This window comes from Rhodnius prolixus, unplaced genomic scaffold (genome assembly GCF_049639745.1).
Source record: "Rhodnius prolixus isolate KJV_2025 unplaced genomic scaffold, Rpr scaffold_4, whole genome shotgun sequence".
Lineage (NCBI taxonomy): Eukaryota > Metazoa > Arthropoda > Insecta > Hemiptera > Reduviidae > Rhodnius > Rhodnius prolixus.
Genome location: NW_027411614.1, coordinates 23,726,996 through 23,745,824, shown reverse-complemented (window position 1 = coordinate 23,745,824; position 18,829 = coordinate 23,726,996). Strand labels below are relative to the sequence as shown.

Here is an 18,829-nt window from a genome sequence, read left to right as displayed (position 1 = left end):
ATTGCTAGTGCTGTGGGCATCTCGAATGAACGGGTAGATAATATTTTGCATCAACATTTGGACATGACAAAGCTATCCGTAAGATGGGTGCCGCGATTGCTCACGCTTGACCAAAAACGAAATCGTGTGAAGTGTTGCAAGGATGGTTTGCAGCTGTTCCAGAAGAATCCGCAGGACTTTAAGCGTCGTTTCGTCACTGTGGATGAAACATGGATACATCACTACACTCCTGAGACCAAAGAACAATCTAAACAATGGGTTACCAAGGGGGAATCTGCGCCGAAAAAGGCGAAGACCGTTCCTTCGGCCGGAAAGATTATGGCGACTGTCTTTTGGGATTCGCAAGGAATAATCCTCATCGACTATCTGGAAAAGGGTAAAACTATTACAGGTGCATATTATTCATCGTTATTGGACCGTTTGAAAACCGAGCTGCAAGAAAAACGCCCACGATTGGCCCACAAAAAAGTCCTTTTCCATCACGACAACGCACCAGCTCACACCTCAGCAGTTGTGGTCGCAAAATTAATGGAAATAGGGTTCCAACTCGTTTCACATCCCCCCTATTCTCCAGACTTGGCTCCCTCGGACTACTATTTGATCCCCAATATGAAGAAATGGCTGGCGGGAAAAAGATTTTATTCAAACGAGGAGGTGATTTCAGAAACGAATGGCTATTTTTCAGACTTGGACAAATCCTATTATTCGGAAGGGATCAACAAACTAGAGCAGCGTTGGACGAAGTGTATAAGCCTAAAAGGAGACTATGTTGAAAAATAAAAAAGGTTTACCCCAAAAAATTAAGTAGTTTTTATTTTTGCACGGACTTTTCAAACGACCCTCGTATTTTCGCAGCAAAATACTTTTAAGAGAGATAAGGGAAACCTTCCGACTACAGGGCAATTTCAGGGCAATTTGTATTGTGCGGCCTTATTAAGGAATTAAATTAACACTTTTTAATAGGATTTTTTAATTTCAATACTAATTATTTGAATAGATTATAATGTAATTTTTATTTTAGGTGCACATTAGGTCGCACTTCATCATGAATGGTGTCTGTGTAAGGTGGCGAGGTTGGATAGACCTGGAACGTTTGGACGGTGTAGGATGTTTAGAATTTGACGAGGATAAAGCCATTGTAAGTGTATTAAGCCTTTTTTTTTTTAATTGTATAAATTTATTTAAGTAAATGAATAAGGTGGTTATTTTTAACAAAAATTAATTTTTTGTCAGATTGAAGACTCCATGTTAAGAGATCAAATAGAACGTTATAATCAAAGATTAAGAGATTTTGAAGAAAAACAAAGGGCCTACAGAGGACAACAAGATTCTCACGACCTTGAGGTAAGGTAATGAAATATAATTATTCTTTATTGATTCTGTCTATAGTACAAATAGGTAAACAGGCTACAAACTCTATAAGATAATTAAATTTTAAACGAATAATTATTAATGGTGATTTAGCTGTCTACATTTCTAGCTCAATATTAAGAGCTATGTTTAATCAAGCTTCCTTTCATCCTGTGCGTTCCCAATTTGTTTTTGTTTTTTAATAAGGACAAGGTTTACGATTATTGTTTATATTAGTTCTTTGATAAATTATACTTATTTTTCGTTCCACTTTTCCAATAAATGAGTTTAATAGTTTTTAAAAGCAAAAAGCAGTCAGTTTCATTTCAGTTTTTGGTGGTTCTGACAGGTTTCAGATATTCTTCAATTCTTGGAGATAGAACAATCAGATTTGAGACTAATTCCGATGTGTCATATCAACTTTTACTATAAAAATTAGTGTCATATTTTTGCAAAACCAAGTTTAACTGTTCTGTTACAAGTAATTGTGAATGTAAAAAGTGACTCTTAAAAAGTTGTACACTTGAAGTAAATAAATTTATTTAAGTTGGATTACTTAATTAAGTCCAGACAGGTATAGAATGGAGGTTTAAATTTTGAAAGGTGGTGCTGTTTGATAAATGAGACATCCTATCGCTCAATTCTGGTCCCGAATGTCTAAGCGTTGAGTTATATAATACAAATCTTCTGAGTGGATGTGAGTAATCGCGGTTATATTTCACACTTCAGGTGTCTGACTGGGATCTCTTATAGAAAGGAAGATGTTAACCAGCAAGTTTGTTAAGCCGCTATCAGCTTGCTGTATAGCGTTTTCAGCATTCATTTCTTTCTTTTATTCCTCACTTCTATTGAGTCACGTACTATTTTATTAACACTAAAGCTTCTAATTTAATTTATGACATTCGCTTATTTACATTCAAATCTAACTCGTAACATTTAGTAGAATGGCATTCAAAAGAAAAAAATATATGTATATTTTTGCAAAAGATAGTCACAGTTTGCTTTGTAAACGGAAAAGAAACAAAACGGAAAGAAAAACCAAAGATATAATTTACCTGAGTCATGGGTGGTAGATTTATAAAGTGGATGGTTAAAGAACTTAATCATCAGGATTTTCTTCATTAATGGGATGTTTCCTCAAGATTTTCCTCAACACCAATTTACCTTATTATCTTCCTGTTTCAGCCCATATCGAACTCTTCACGACCTTATCCCAAGAGGTTGTTTTAACTAGCAAATTAATCACTCTTCTTTTTCTTTCTTGATTGTATCATTTCGGATTTTAAATAAATTTTAAAAATTTTCTTCAGCCATAACATACGAGGGTCGTTTGAAAAGTCCGTGCAAAAATAAAAACTACTTAATTTTTTGGGGTAAACCTTTTTTATTTTTCAACATAGTCTCCTTTTAGGCTTATACACTTCGTCCAACGCTGCTCTAGTTTGTTGATCCCTTCCGAATAATAGGATTTGTCCAAGTCTGAAAAATAGCCATTCGTTTCTGCAATCACCTCCTCGTTTAAATAAAATCTTTTTCCCGCCAGCCATTTCTTCACATTGGGGAACAAATAGTAGTCCGAGGGAGCCAAGTCTGGAGAATAGGGGGGATGTGAAACGAGTTGGAACCCTATTTCCATTAATTTTGCGACCACAACTGCTGAGGTGTGAGCTGGTGCGTTGTCGTGATGGAAAAGGACTTTTTTGTGGGCCAATCGTGGGCGTTTTTCTCGCAGCTCGGTTTTCAAACGGTCCAATAACGATGAATAATATGCACCTGTAATAGTTTTACCCTTTTCCAGATAGTCGATGAGGATTATTCCTTGCGAATCCCAAAAGACAGTCGCCATAATCTTTCCGGCCGAAGGAACGGTCTTCGCCTTTTTTTGGCGCAGATTCCCCCCTTGGTAACCCATTGTTTAGATTGTTCTTTGGTCTCAGGAGTGTAGTGATGTATCCATGTTTCATCCACAGTGACGAAACGACGCTTAAAGTCCTGCGGATTCTTCTGGAACAGCTGCAAACCATCCTTGCAACACTTCACACGATTTCGTTTTTGGTCAAGCGTGAGCAATCGCGGCACCCATCTTACGGATAGCTTTGTCATGTCCAAATGTTGATGGAAAATATTATGTACCCGTTCATTCGAGATGCCCACAGCACTAGCAATCTCACGCACCTTCACTCTTCTGTCATCCATCACCATATCATGGATTTTATCAATGATTTCTGGAGTAGTAACCTCAACAGGGCGTCCAGAACGTTCAGCGTCACTTGTGCCCATATAGCCACTCCGAAAATTTTGAAACCACTTATAAACTGTTCTAATCGAAGGTGCAGAGTCACCATAATGTTTATCAAGCTTCTCTTTAGTCTCCTGAGGCGTTTTGCCTTTCATAAAGTAGTGTTTAATCAACACACGAAATTCTTTTTCGTCCATTTTTTGAAAATCACTCGACTTCTTCGATTCAAACGAATGCCAAACACAAAGAAATAGACCGATCTGGCTGAAACTTGGTGTGTGTTCTTCCAAGAGATGCTACTAACTAAACATAACCTCGATACGCGCCAGTGGTGCTATCTCTCTGACTGTGCACGGACTTTTCAAACGACCCTCGTACAAAATATGCTAAAAGTACAGTTGATTTCATTAAGCAAGAAGAGATAAGGCGAAAACGAAATCACCAACAACGTTCCCTCTAAACTGTGTCCACTCATTAGATCAATGTAATCCACTAGCGCCAGGTGTGACTCTGCCGCGGTTCCAGTGATGAAATATCGCATCCTGGGCGCTAGAGAAGTTTCAGGATGTGAAATAGGAGTTGGTAACTAGGGAAAACTATTTCCTGTAGCCATCAATGCCTCTCTAATACATTACTCTTACTAAACTCCTTAACAAAAACTTATAGTTTAAAATGTTAAGTATAAGGGTTGATTAAACGCCAAAAGGTACACAAATCAGCAAGTACCCAACATTTCATTCATGCTTAGTTGATACGATTTAAGTAATTTTGCTGCATTAACTTTTCCTACACATTTTTTAGAATTTATTAGATGTCACAGACCCTTATGCTGGCCATTTTAATCTACAAAATATTTGTTCAACTAGCAATGTAGATTGACTTTAATATCTATTAATCTATAATAAGGAAACTATTAATTACAGGTCAAAAAGAAAACGTTATAAAAAATAAAAAAAAAATTATGGGGCTAAAAAATTCAAAAACCTTTTTTTAAATTGCTCTTACTAAATAGTCTGCTGTAAGATCCCCTAAGAGAATAAAAGTTGGCAAGGTACCTTCCCCTTCAACACTTAGTAAAACCCAGGCTCTTTAAGAAGCGTGGCCTCTCCATCCACGCTTTCCAGACGATCTAAGGATGGTTCTTCCAAATAAAAAAGATAACCAAGATCTCATGGAAGTTCTAGGTGGAGAGGTAGATTGAAAGACTCTCTTTGCTCACCTCGCAATGAAAAAAGTCTTAGTACCGTCTCTGTCGGCCTGTTACTAGCAGCAGTTGTATGGGAGGTATCACGAGGAAGTAAAGATCGAATTCTAAATCCTCTCACCAGTAAGATTATTGAAAGTAGATATGATTTGTGAGGAAGCGTAATGTATAAAAAATCTTCATAGCGTTCCCATCTAAATTGTTGAAAATAGAATAATACCATTGACGAAAGTGAATGTATTTCGACCAATTAGATGTACATCAACCCTCTCGGTATCCATAATTTGGTTGAATTGATTTAGAGAAATTTAAGACAATTAAGAATTTTTAAGAGATTTAGAGAAACATCAGGGAAAGTTACTGAGAAAGAATAAATACTCGTAATGATTCACCGAACAAAAGCTTGGGTAGTTTATTTATTCCTTGCACGAGTTCAAGTTTCCACTAACCTAATACCAACATTATCCTGAAGATATACATGAATAAATATACCAGGGATCTGAAAAGAAATATTCATTGTACAAGTTTTATTAAAGTAAACATTGCTAGTATAATAAATTTATTGCAGTAGCTATTTTACTTTTCAACCGATTGGATAGAGTACAATAAGAAATAGGTACATAGAGTTTACGTAGAGTAAATATTTACTTCTAATACCTGCTCTGCTATTCAGTATTAGAGTATTAATTCTACTCCTACACCTTGTGAAAGCAGAAGAGTTGTTTGTTTCCTCTAATATACGTGGGAATGCTTCATTGAACAAGCAATGCCTTGAGGCTAAGTAGCTGCTTATTACTTTTTTTTCTTTTTTTCTATTGACATGCCTTCTAGGCAATGTCTTAACTTTTATTGGCTGCACGGTTTGTAACTGAATCTGTACTTTAGTAATGATGAATTTGTAGAGGGTTACAATATATATTTTAAGAAAAAAGAAAATAATTGTCAGCATCCTAGCTGGCCACAAATGGGGCCTCCATGGAAATTACATAATAAAAGCTACGCTGCTAACAGATCGCTGTACATTCTCGGCTAGAAATGCTACATTGCATTCTACGTACTTATTTATTTCCCGCCTTCTTTCGCGTGACACAGTTGAAGATATTGTTTCAATACTGAAGTTCATAATTACAAATATAGAATAGATTAGTAATATTTATTATTAGGCTTTACGCCATAAAAAAAAGCTTACAGTAAAAAAAAAATCATGAACATTCTTTAACAGAACGTTATGTAATTAAATTTAATATATCGTACTTTTACTTCGATAATCCTTCTTTTGAAGATAATTTTGGTGACTGCCTAAAAGACCCAGTTTAATATCTTTGATTTTATCCGTCATAACCGTGATGTTAATTGTATCCCTGGCTTCATAGTTTCATCCAGGTAGGTTTAATTGATGCATTAAACATATAACAAAATATATATACGAGGTGTGGCTATTAAATAACGAGACTATTGCTGTAAAACATTTTATTTTAAATTTATACATATTTACTTATTATCACCTTCAATATACACCCCTCCCCTATCCCTACAACGCTCCATGCCAATTTACCATTGTTCGAAACAGTGCTGGAAGACTTTTTCTGTGAGCTCCTGCATGACGCGTGCCGCTTTTTCTTTCACAGCTTCAACGGACTGAAATCGTGTTCCTTTTAATGCAGATTTGACTTTGGGGAACAGATAAAAGTCACAAGGGGGCCAGGTCACAGGCGAATAAGGCGGATGGCCTAAAACTGGGCTAGAAACGTCTTGACAGAAACTGCAGTGTGAGCCGGTGCGTTGTCTTGTTGGAGAACCCATGACTTGTTCTTCCACTAATCGGGTCGTGTTTTCCTTACTCTTTCACGGAGTTGAGCAAGCACCTCACGGTAGTAATGCTGATTAATTATAATTGATATTTTTATCCGTTTTGGACGGAGAAGGGCGACCTAGGCGGTCATCATCTCCGATGTCTTCTCGGCCATCTTGGAAACGCTTGAACCACTCAAAAACTTGCGCACGTGATAAACATTCATCGCCATAAACTTCTTTTAATAAAAGATAAGTTTCAGTAGCGGTTTTGCCCAGTTTCATGTGAAATTTCACGACAATTCGTTGCTCTGTTGCTCTACTACATGTATAGTATCATGTTTTCGGCAAAACGAAACTAACACCTCTTACACAAACGACGGTTCCGGTCAGACAGATTTCTCTACAAACACGTGAGACGCTGCAATCGAAAGAGAAGGCTTTACGCTGCACAGCTGTCGGTCGTTATGGATTTGGCGCATGCATAGTTTTTCTGTAGCAGGATCAGTCTCGTTATTTAATAGCCACACCTCGTATTTCTGGGAAACATAAAAAAAGATGCAAAAATTGATAAAACCTATTTTTTTTTCTAATTTGAAAATGCGCGGCGTTCAATCGGAACATAGTTATAAAAAATATGAATTTTGAGCCTGTAAAAGTTAATTTTTGAAAATATCTTTAAAAGTTTGTTTTCTATGGCTTTCGGTTCCACTAATCTGGACCACTTTTAGTCACTTAGATCTAGTGCTGCTTTGAAGATTTCATTGCATGAATAGAATTTCTTTTTAATAGAAGGGACAATATAGAGAATGACATTGCAACAGATTTTACTATTGTTAACTGATCATGCGTTCGCCAAAAGGTGTAAATTTAATTGTTATAGGTAACAATTAAAAAGAAAGTAAGGGGTTGAAAGTGCGAGTGTACGGACGTAATGTAGGCTCAGTGGGGTCTCCTCGCAGGGTAACATTCATTGTAGGGCCGGCACAATGTGCTGCTGCATTTAGTAAATCTATCGTAAAAGGGCAAAAGGGCTAGCGTCGCCTTTTTTTACTTTCTTTCTCTCTGTGCAATGTGTACACATAGTCGCATCTAGTGTGTGTGTGTCCCCCTGCGTCTCTTCATGACCAGGCTTTCATCTGTACTATCAGTGGGAGTGAGTGTTCCAAATCAAAGGGGAATGATCCTCTCTGTAATGGGTGACTTCACATTCTCTGACTTATGGCCCCCCTCTCCCTTTATTTTCATCAAATTAATAATAATAGTGAAAAAAATCAGATGTGCCACTCAGTGTTCGAGTAGTTAACCTATAGGAACATTTTTTAACCAGTCAACTGTTTCGACCTAAATGGAAAATCTGTCCCCTAAGTGCGTCGTACGAATTAGGCGATGACGAATATATTCGTCAAACCCCAGAGTATGTTTGATATGAAACAGGGTTGCTGCAATTATCCCGAGTAGGTTGCAACATTACAGACTGGTATTTACGCAAATGAATCCCTGACCAGATGATAAAATACAAACAATTATTCAGGGAAATATCTTGGCAGGTTACTAGCCAACGACGCAATTTGGATGATCGCTAAATCTTGAACCCCGCACATGAGCCAAAAGCTCCGCCTCTTGAATACAGGTAAATAGGGAACAAAAGGATCCTCATCCCGTCTTTTATTACCAGGCGCGCCACTTACTGCATAGTCTAGCCTAACACAATATATTCATGATTCGTTATTGATTCAGTGATGACTAATAAAAGACAAGGATACATTTACGAAGACTAATTCATACTATATCTATCTATTAGTTCTTTTTATTTCGAGATGGTCTCAAAATATTCCAAACTTCTTGCAGTTTACGAATGAATATATTTTAGTTTTAACTAAAATTGCAAAGTTAACTGCCGATCGTCACTACTGAATACGCATGACGAATATACTCGTCATAACACAAAATTTTACACTTATTTTTCATGACGAATATCTTCGTAAATAAACAGTTAACTGGTTAAGCAAACCTAAATCAAAATGCCAAAAACGTAATTTCCCAGTTACATTTTTCAAACAAAATCTTGTCACCTAAATTCGAAATCTGTAGAGAATGAAGAAGGCAATTTCGAAAAAATATCTGTAAATAAAAAAAATTCTTTAATATGGTTTTCCGAAATTTTTGGAATTTACTACAATCTCGGAATTTTATCAAGACATCTTAACCCCTCCCTTTATTTTGAAAACACGCAAGGTCATATAGAAATGGTAGTTTCGAAGGAAGGATTCCCACCCTCTCTCCCAAGAACTCCTTTCATTGAATCATCCTGGAAGAGTTTTTCGTGTAAGAGTTGCAGACCAACACAGGTGCAAAGAGGATAGAAATTTTATTTACAAAAAATTAATTTTTCAGTAAAATGGAATTGAAATATAGTTTTGGAATTCTAATCAAATCCAGAATTTCAGCAGCACATCCAACCCACTTTAGTAAAAGGTAGGACACAAAACCGTATGTTATGCGAGTATATTCAAATGTCTTTTAGCCTACTCACCCTTCTCTCCCAGAAGTGTTCTTGAAATGAATGTTTCAATTAAAAGTAGATATACTCAATTAGTCTGCTAAGACTGAAGAATCTCGGAAAAAATAAGTTCAAGTCTTTTGGAAGCCCATTCTGGTGGACTGTAGAATTGTCACTGTAAAAAATGTTAGTCAAGTGATCTTGTAGGACTAGTGAAATATTGGGTGATGCTGGGCTCTTTCTTTTTACTGAAGACTCTGACAGCTTTAGATTCTCAAGACCTCGAGACCCATCTTCTAAGAAAAGTATCCAACTAAAGTAGCACCCATAAAAATTTGCTTACTTTAAATAAGTATTTTGTTCTAATCTCGAACTGCTAAGTTCCCAGGTTACACGAACATTCTCAGGAGATACATCAAATACTACCTACCACTCCCTCTATATATTTTTATAATTTGGCAATCTGTATCTACTTTAAGGTACTTTGGAATCCAAAGCTGGACTTCCGCTTCCTTAACTAGTCATTTCCAGAAGCCTGTCTTTGTTTTAGTCGCTCTACAATTGATAGTACTCAGTAAATTCCTCACGTCATTACCTGGGCTCCTGAATCTGTGATTTCCAATGATCTAGGAAACATGCTTTTTCTTGTGAGTTATTTCTTTTTCAACGATCTCTTGGATTGCAGCATTTTTTTTGTTTTATAAGTCAAGTACATTAATGAGAGCTTGAAGTTCTTGTCTGTAAAAAAGTAAAGTAAAGTTAAGCGATGAATGTTTTTTCAAGAGGGCTTTACGTCCAAATACAAATTAGGTGGATCCTTTACGTCCAACTACGAGGACGGAGGCGATTAAAAACATACTTTACGAAAAAGTTCTCATATTAAACATTAAATAAAATCCAAGGCCTAGACCAGGTATCGAACCCAGTACCAAAATACATATTAACTTTGCGGGACTCGCCTCTAACCGTTCGGCTACCGTGGCTCCTAAGTTCCCGTCTGTAAAAAAATAACAAATTCCCAAAACCTACTATAAAACTCTTTTTTCACAGATCAATCCGGTAAGGATATATTCTTTGTGGGATTACGTCATAATTTTATATAAGGAATATGGGTGATTGGTCAACAGTATCCGAGTCAGTTAGAAGGACTGTCTCCTTAGACCATCCACACTTGCACTTTATAGGAACTCGAGCTCTAGGTTCTGAAATGCCTACTTGATTTTTGTAAGTATTGCGTACTGTAAGTGATCAATATGTTATCGGTAAAAAAATATACGCTCAGTAGGTACTTACAGTCGCTTCTTGGACAAACAGAGAATACTGTGGATGTATTCAAGACAGCAAACACAACTAATCAATTTGCCAAGATATCAGAGTAAACAGCAATTTGCCCCTGGCATTGTTTCATAATGGAATTTTTGTGCATGGTTACAATATGAGTTCTATTGCGGTGATTATGGCGTGTTCTACTTTAAAGCGTTCGACAATCAGATACGAAAATTAACTAATACTAAAAACAAGATTAAAATCTCCCCTAAAATGAAAGACCAATATAAATATATTTAAACTAATAGATAATAGGTTATGTTTTTAGGTAATATAGAGGGAGGTTGTGCGTTACAATCGATACAAATGTTTTAATCTAAAAGCTGCAATTGTTAAGAGAGGGACCCATGGTAGTGCACCTGCTATCATTTATGCTGCTGCTAACATGTTTTGTATGTGTGTAATGACTATGGCAACATTTTGCATAGTGGCCGTGTCTAAACATGTATATACAACCAACAATCCTTTGATAATTGTACAACATAAATCAACACATCGCTAACAATGAATACGGGTCTTGGACAAATAAAGTTTCTCACTCTAAAGCCCTAAACCATAGCTGATAGTCAGGCACCAAACTAAACTATGCATACATAATCAATATCATAACGAATTGCAATATGCAAGATCTTCATTTACAAAATGAATCAATAAAATAAATTATTTTTAGTACTATTATGAAATATTCAGTTGGATTGAAATTACAATCCAATAAAACAACATCATTTTAATCCATCATTAATGGAAAGTTATTTAACTCACTTTTCTAGATTAGTTTTCCCTGTTTTTCACTCTGCGACACTTTTAATCTTTCGGTAACTTATTCATTACTTTAATATTTATTTTTTGCCTTACAGTTACACATTTACGTTCCCTACTCGTGTTTAAAGAAGTCTTGATCATCTTAAGGAGTTCTAGGGATACAGTCAGGTCTTTTCTTTAAAATGTGATTTACGAGCTAACTAATAGGAAATTTATTATGTCAGTAAAATCCAAATTTGAAGGAAATCGCTAAGGCGGAGATGCCAATTTACTGAATAAATGTTTTGGTTTTTAGCTATTTGTTTTCACAGAATTATTTCCAAAAAAATTTTGTTTTACAATTGCGTCAAAATTAAGTCTAATGAGTGTTCACAACATTGTTGTACATTATTTTAATTTTTCCTCCCAAAAAACATTGGCATCTTTACATCTTTTCATTTATCGCAAATAGTTACGAAAGATTTGCATATAATATTCTTTATTTTAATATCCGTACCCTTGGGCAATAATTTATAATTTTGTTACTTCCATATTTATCTTTTGAGACCTACTGCCTTTTTAATATTCCGCGAGCTCTCCGTAAACTATTGAATTTCCAACTATTCTCTCCTAATAACTTGCGAGCAAAGAGAGAGATAGAAAGAAAACACACACAAATACATAGACCTAGATCCCGGAACATCCATTTAGAGGATAGATATCAAAGGAGGCCGGTAAAAGATTGAAGATAAGAAAATTCTGAAGGTATCGATGTCACATCTTAAGAGGCACACTTCATATCTTCAGAAGATACTTATCTTCCACGGCCATTTTTTTTTTTTCTGTCCCTTTTACGGCGGATACAGCTTCCAACACTTCTACTCTCGATTATTTCCCTTTTGTGTAGAACGTTTTTACAGCTTCAGCTTTCTCGATATTATGTTTCGTGTTTAGGTTAAATTTTAAAAGCAATGCATTTGAAGTAAGAGCACTCAGTACAAGAACTTGTGAAAGAGTATTAACTTAACTCAGTTTTAATTTAAAAAAAAAACCGAAATATTAAACAGTTATTTTTAATAAAATCTATTTAGATTATTTCAAAAGGTTCCACTATTTCTTGTATGATTTTCTTTAGAACATTATCTGAAAACAGGCAATAAATAGATATTTTAATCCCTTAATGATTGATTGTCCCTTCAAACAGGGATCTTATAATTTACATCTGCATTCAGTTTAAAAAACAAATTCTTGTGATATTGAAAATGAAGTGCACGTTATTCCAGGTTATTCCTCAAAAATTTCAACCTTCGCTAGTCTCGAAAATTTGTCTTATTTTCTCTTAAACTTCTTACATAAAAATAAATACATCTTAAACTACATTTTTATAGCTTTTTTTTAAAAAACATTTTTACATAAATTCTCCTAGCTATGAAAATTCTTGAAGTCCTAAGAAAACATAAGTCGTCGCGTTTCTCACTGTGGCTTGTAATTCTTATTTATTTATACTAATAAGTTTTTTGAATTCAAAAAGCAACGTGTGGCCTTATACTCGTATATTGTAGTCGAGCTAAATGTGAGATTATATTTGGCAATCTTAACGCCCTTTTTTTTTTAAATTTGGAACCTTGATTTAAGCTGAAGAAGAAATAAATAGCGACAAAAATTGGAATTGAACTTTTTTTCTGAATTCTTATTGCAATTCCACAAAGCGCATATTTTCTGAAGTAAAACGTCGTTAATTTATCATCACTTTTAATCTTTATAAAAGAAATAATAGAGGAAAGTACCTGGAAGTGGAACATAAAGCAGTAATGTACTTAGAGGACTTATGAGTATACATTACAAGTGGATAAAAGTAGGGAGACAAGCTAAGTAGATCGAGAAGTAAGTGATCACATCAAGGTAATGGAGCGTAACGCAGAAAGCGGAATAGGGCCGAGTTAGTAGGTATTACTAAAACTTAAGAGATGGACTTTGTCCACCTACAGTAGAGCAGTAAGTTGTCAAGTTCCCAGGGATTGTTGGGACATTTTACCCTAAGAAACATGGAGCAAGGTAGTGCACAGGTGACAAGTTTTCTTATAGAGACGATAAGTCGACCTCTTGTGTCATCAGTATCTCCCACTCATTCTAGTTCATGTAAAGACTTCACCATCCCCTTCTTTCTGTCTACCTACTATTTCTATGAAGGATATACTTTCGAAGGAGCAATCAATCTTTTCTTCTAGTCCTTGGTCCAGAGTTGCGTACAAAATTCTCTTATACAGAATAGCTGGCAGAAAAAAGGTCGCTCCTTTTCATTTTTTATAGCTTCCCTCTATGTGTAAAGGTGGCACTCTGTTTGTATTCTTGTTTGTACAATAATATCTTTCTTCAGTCTCTGCGGGACATCGTACGGCGGTGATATCTTATTTATTTTACCTTTTGGGTTTACGTCAGTATCAACAATTCTAAAACTAAGAACCAAATTACAAATTAAAAAAATTAACCAGATTTTGTGTGGATCTTCATTCATCTTCGTAACAAATGTTAAAAATAATTGTTTCATCTTTAATTTAACAAAATTAAATCTTAATTTCATTTATAGTTTTAGCAGAAAAATTGCCTAGGCGCTGGCGACTTTCTGCAGCGCAGTTTAGATTCGCTAACTCCTGTGGAATAGGTTTTCTATCTAGCTTTAAAATTAAAGGCTACAATGGTTTATACAACATTTCATTTGTGAAGAAAGTTGGTTAACAAAGTCCATTTTACTCAGGACTGTGCAAAAGGCGGGGCTATCCGTTACGTGCGTCAAGTTTCAACAGGCGCTAAAATTAGCTCATGATAACATGTTTAAAGAACAATGAATAATAACATGCTGGTACATTATGGTGGCTGCGAACCAGCAGGATTTTCACATATGATGCATTGGAGGTACTCACCAATTTTCTCCCGGAAGTCCTGAACTTTGAGCTTCCTGTGTGATTTGTCATTTTTGAGCTAGAGGTCACGTAAAATATACACGCTAACTCTAGTTAATATTCTGCTCTATTTAATTGTATTATTGTAATAATTAATTGATTTGTTTGGTGTATGTTACAGCTGAGACTGGGAGGCGGTGGAGGTGGTGTTACCCAAAGTGGAGGACAGGGTCGATGTCATCAGAGGTTGGGCGTATCATTGCAGGTGAGCATTATAGATTGTCAGTCTTTCTTGCTGAACCTTTTGCTTATAAAGGTCATTAAAAGTATCAGAGCTCTGCCTAATATCTCCTGCAACATTTCTTTAATTGTTTATGGATTTGAAAATCCAGAACTGAGTCACCCCATGGCTGATTGAACAAATCGGGTTACAACCTTTAGGAGAACATCCTCAGCTCCTACTAGCAATCTATTCCAACTGAAGATCCTCAACCTCCTCACACCCTAAACCATCCATCCTAAAATCCATGGGTGTTTTCTTTTCCGTCTCACAAACTGTACATAATAAAACAGGCAATAGCCCCATTTAGTGAGATGTCTTCTTAAACTGTAATATCCAATGAGAGAACTAATCAACTCCCTGAGAGAGATCCGTTAAAGACTCCACAGCATCTACACTAACGATCCTAGACGAGATCCGAATCAAGATTTACCCATAGAACCGTAGACAGCCAGTAGAGCTCACTATCTATAAGAATGAATGCTGCGAGGCTGTCTATAAATACAGATTCTAAATAGAAATGCGGCATACTTGGGCCAAACAGACCAGAAGCTGGTCGAAACTGATGTCGGAAAGTAATGCTTCCATTTTTTGCCGGCCTTCCCGGTTAAATGATATAATATTGATGAATATTCTCTTAGGTTGTGACGTTCTGCCAAGGGATAAAACAGCATGTATTTTCTCCAACTTTTCGAATATTTAATCGCTTTTTTCAAACAGAAAAACATGTGAAATTGCAGTAGTGTTGTAAAGGAAGTCGAATTTTTATACTGGGCCGAGCGTCGTTATTTTTAGTGGGTTTGTACGATAAAGGAGTTGATTAACAATACTGCCTTCTTAATGTAAGAAGTGAAGTGGCAAGTTTAATCGTTAGGCTCAAGAAGATGACATTCAGTTAGACTGAAGATTGATTTCTTCTGTACTCCGCTCTGTTACCTAACTACCCACGCCACAACTGTTCTCATGGCAACTGGAGGATGAAACTTTGCTCTTTAATAAGTAACACTGCCTTCTTGTTGATTAGATGGAGAAAGGTAACGTCAGTGAAATCAGGGTTCTTTCGCGTAAGTGATTTACTATGATTTACCACTGCAGTTAAGACTTGATTAACAACGATGTACTGAACAGTACTTCTAATTCAATTAAACAACTTAACAAATATATTTAGTTTTGAAAAACAATGGAAATTTATCAAAATTTTGGAGAAACTTCAAATTATTTTTTGCCATTGTCTAAACTCATAACCTAAGAGAAAATCTATTGTATCCTAAACCATCGACTACACCCAGGAGGACTTTATTTACTGTCGTAAATTTCTGCTCAAAAACTGAGAGTTTCTTATGTTTTTTGCTGCCCATTAAGAATAATTAATTATTGGATTTATTTAGTTAATATCTTTGGTCAACTGTTTTTACTCCATAAATCATTTAATGTGCATCTTATAATTAAAAGTTGTCAATAATGTTCCCTGTATTGTTTAAATATCCAAAGAGAACTCACACTTTTAACTACTGCACACAGATTTGCCCACCCGTGGGATACTGAACAGCAGTATTTACAATCGGCACTAGTGACGTCACCTTCATCATCATACCCTGTTACAGGCCGTTGCGTCACACCGAAAAGCAGAGAGAGCTATGTGTGCCACCCTGTATTTGTCACCTCTATTTGCCTGGATTATCGTACTACCACCTTCCTTGATCGCCACCCTGATTCATCTACTACTGAGTACTTCTATTTCTCGTTACTCTTAATAACATTCACTGCCCCCTATCAGTGCCCCAATAGCTTGAGCTCTTATGCAGTGTTGACAAGCACACATTTCTACAAATATCCCTCTAATGTTCAATATTGAAGTTTTAAACAAATTCAGACTAGTAGTAAATAAACTACCCAGTAAAGAGAAATGCTTTATTGCTTAATTTAATGTTTTATAGAGGAAAATTGATGGAATATTTGTTAATTAAATACTATCCTCCCAACGTTGTTTATTTTTTGATAGAGTAAATTTTCTAAGGGTTGAAATTGTCTTGCGCGTTCGCCAAACACTTGGCTTAAGTATTTGTACCTCATGAGCATGCGCGGGACCAGCCTAACATTGATGAATCCTATCGAATCTTGACGTACAGCTACAACTATCACTAAACCAAAACATTTTACTTATTCGGAGGTCGGATTCACCATTCAGCAAGACTTCCTCTCCGAAAATCTCCGGGATTAGGCGGCACCACTGCACAATTATTATCTTCTATTTAAAGCAATAATTTATCTCTCCCAACCACTTCATTTCAATCATACAGCTTCATGGAAGCTGTCCAATAGACTGGAAATTCGAAGTAATATTTCCTAAATCCGAAAACCTGACCTGTCAACTACCATTCTTCATCTTTACTCTCTTCTTTCTCTTTTTGCCAAACTATTTGAAAAATTACTTTTAATGAGAACCCTTAAAATCATCCAAAACTTTTATTCAAAATCATCAGTTTGACTTCCGGCTAAATCCCTCCACTAGACACCAATGCTACCGACTGACTGATGAAATAGCCAGTACTCAAGAGAACGGAGACTACAGTTAAGCAGGATTTTAGGATGTGCGACAAAAGTTAGCCAAAGTATGGCACCCAAGAGATATTTTTCTCTTCTTAAAATTCATTGGCAATTGGCCGTTTTTGGGGTTAGAAAAACCACTAGGCTTATTTTTCTTACTTTTATTGTTTTATTTTTGCTTTTTCTTACCCCGTATGTATTACGTGGATAATTTGGAATCTTTACGCTATACTCAATAGACTGGCCTTAAATTCGACCTAAATATATGTGGCTGATTTCCTTTTATTTAAAACATGTTTTCGGAAAAATAAATCATTTTAGGTGGTTTCGAAGGAAGGAAATGAATAGGCCATCCCGCTAAAGTAAAATTTTGCGAATATGATTCTACCTAGTTACCTATTTAGTAGTTACCTACGGCTGTGAAGCATGGGTATTGACCAAGGATAATGAGCGTCTACTAAATATTTGGGAAAGAAAGATTTTTAAGAAGAATATTTGGTCCCGTAAAGGTAAATAATATTTGGAAGATCAGAACTAACAATGAGCTTCGTGACTTATATGGCGAACCAGATCTGGGACTGTTTCAGTAAAGCCACCAGATTAAGATGGTTAGGGCACGTAGAAAGAATGCCCGAAACAAGAATACCAAAAAAAATTGTTATATGGAACTCCAAGTGGAAAAGAAAAAGAGCACGCCCTTGCTTGAGATGGCTGGACAATGTCGATACCGACTTCAGAAGGCTGTGAGTCAGGATATGGAGACTTCGTGCTTAAGATAGGGACGAGTGGGATGCTGCGCTAAAGGAGGCCAAGGTCCTTACAGGACCGTAGCGCCCTATAGTAAGTAAGTAAGTATGATTCTAAAAATGGTAAAGCACAACTGCTACGGTTGGGGGGTTTTACCTAACCTACCAAGTTCCGTGGACCACTAGCATAACTACATTCCTTACTTAAGCACATCTTTACCGCCACCAACCATCAAAGGCAACTGAAAGGGAAGTGGCCTAGGGAAACGTCGGATACTAGATTACACCAAGAGTGTCATCGCTGGCTATCTTTTCCATTCACGCCGATTTAGTTAACAAACTTACTCACTATTGAATAGCAATTATTAGATTATTGTATGGATATATGCCTGTACAATAAACAAATGAAAATTTAATAGGAAAATGATGGATGTTTGCCTACCACTTACTTAACTAAATCGAGTTTATTGAAAAATGACTCCAATCTTTTCTTTAAAATTGACGTGTTTACTAGCCGGACTAGTTTACTAGGTGTGGCTATTAAATAACGAGACTATTGCTGTAAAACATTTTATTTTAAATTTATACATATTTAGTTATTATCTCCTTCAATATAAACCCCTCCCCTATCCCTACAACGCTCCATGCGAATTTACCATTGTTCGAAACCATGCTGGAAGTCTTTTTCTGTCAGCTCCTGCATGAAGCGTGCCGCTTTTTCTTTCACAGCTTCAACGGACTGAAATCGTGTTCCTTTTAATGCGGATTTGACTTTGGGGAACGGATAAAAGTCACTTGGGGTCAGGTCAGGCAAATAAGGCGGATGGCCTAAAACTAGGATGTTGTACTCGCACTTGGCTAGAAACGTCTTGACAGACAATGCAGTGTGATGACTTGTTCTTCCACCAATCGGGTCGTTTTTTCCTTACTCTTTCACTGAATTAAGCAAGCACCTCACGGTAGTAATGTTGATTGATTAATTACAATAGATATTCTCATGTTTTGGAAGTGGAAGGGCGACCCGGGCGGTCATCATCTTCGACGTCTTCTCGGCCATCTTGGAAACTCGCGCACGTGATAAACATTCATCGCCATAAACTTCTTTTAATAAAAGATAAGTTTCAGTAGCGGCTTTACCAAGTTTCATACGAAATTTCACGACAATTCGTTGCTCTACTACATGTGTAGTATCATGTTTTCGG

At 36.2% G+C, this 18,829-nt stretch overlaps 1 protein-coding gene and 1 long non-coding RNA gene across 4 annotated transcripts in view; one reads left to right on the top strand and one right to left on the bottom strand.

Annotated features, from left to right (window-relative positions):
- The window catches only part of Bgb (core-binding factor subunit big brother), a 113,582-nt gene that overhangs the window by 50,776 nt on the left and 43,977 nt on the right, over window positions 1-18,829 (top strand). For 2 of the 3 annotated variants that reach the window (XM_074130916.1, XM_074130915.1), the window contains exons 4-6: window positions 1,022-1,138; window positions 1,234-1,344; window positions 14,236-14,319. In XM_074130916.1, coding sequence (XP_073987017.1) covers window positions 1,022-1,138; window positions 1,234-1,344; window positions 14,236-14,319 — 312 coding nt within the window. Of the gene's footprint in view, window positions 1-1,021; window positions 1,139-1,233; window positions 1,350-14,235; window positions 14,320-18,829 lie in introns of all 3 variants that reach the window. The other variant, XR_012459386.1, reaches the window with a different exon arrangement.
- The window catches only part of LOC141455669 (uncharacterized), a 55,111-nt gene that overhangs the window by 1,992 nt on the left and 34,290 nt on the right, over window positions 1-18,829 (bottom strand). The window contains exon 2 of the long non-coding RNA XR_012459390.1: window positions 9,683-9,825. This is a non-coding gene — a long non-coding RNA (uncharacterized lncRNA). The remainder of the gene's footprint in view (window positions 1-9,682; window positions 9,826-18,829) is intronic.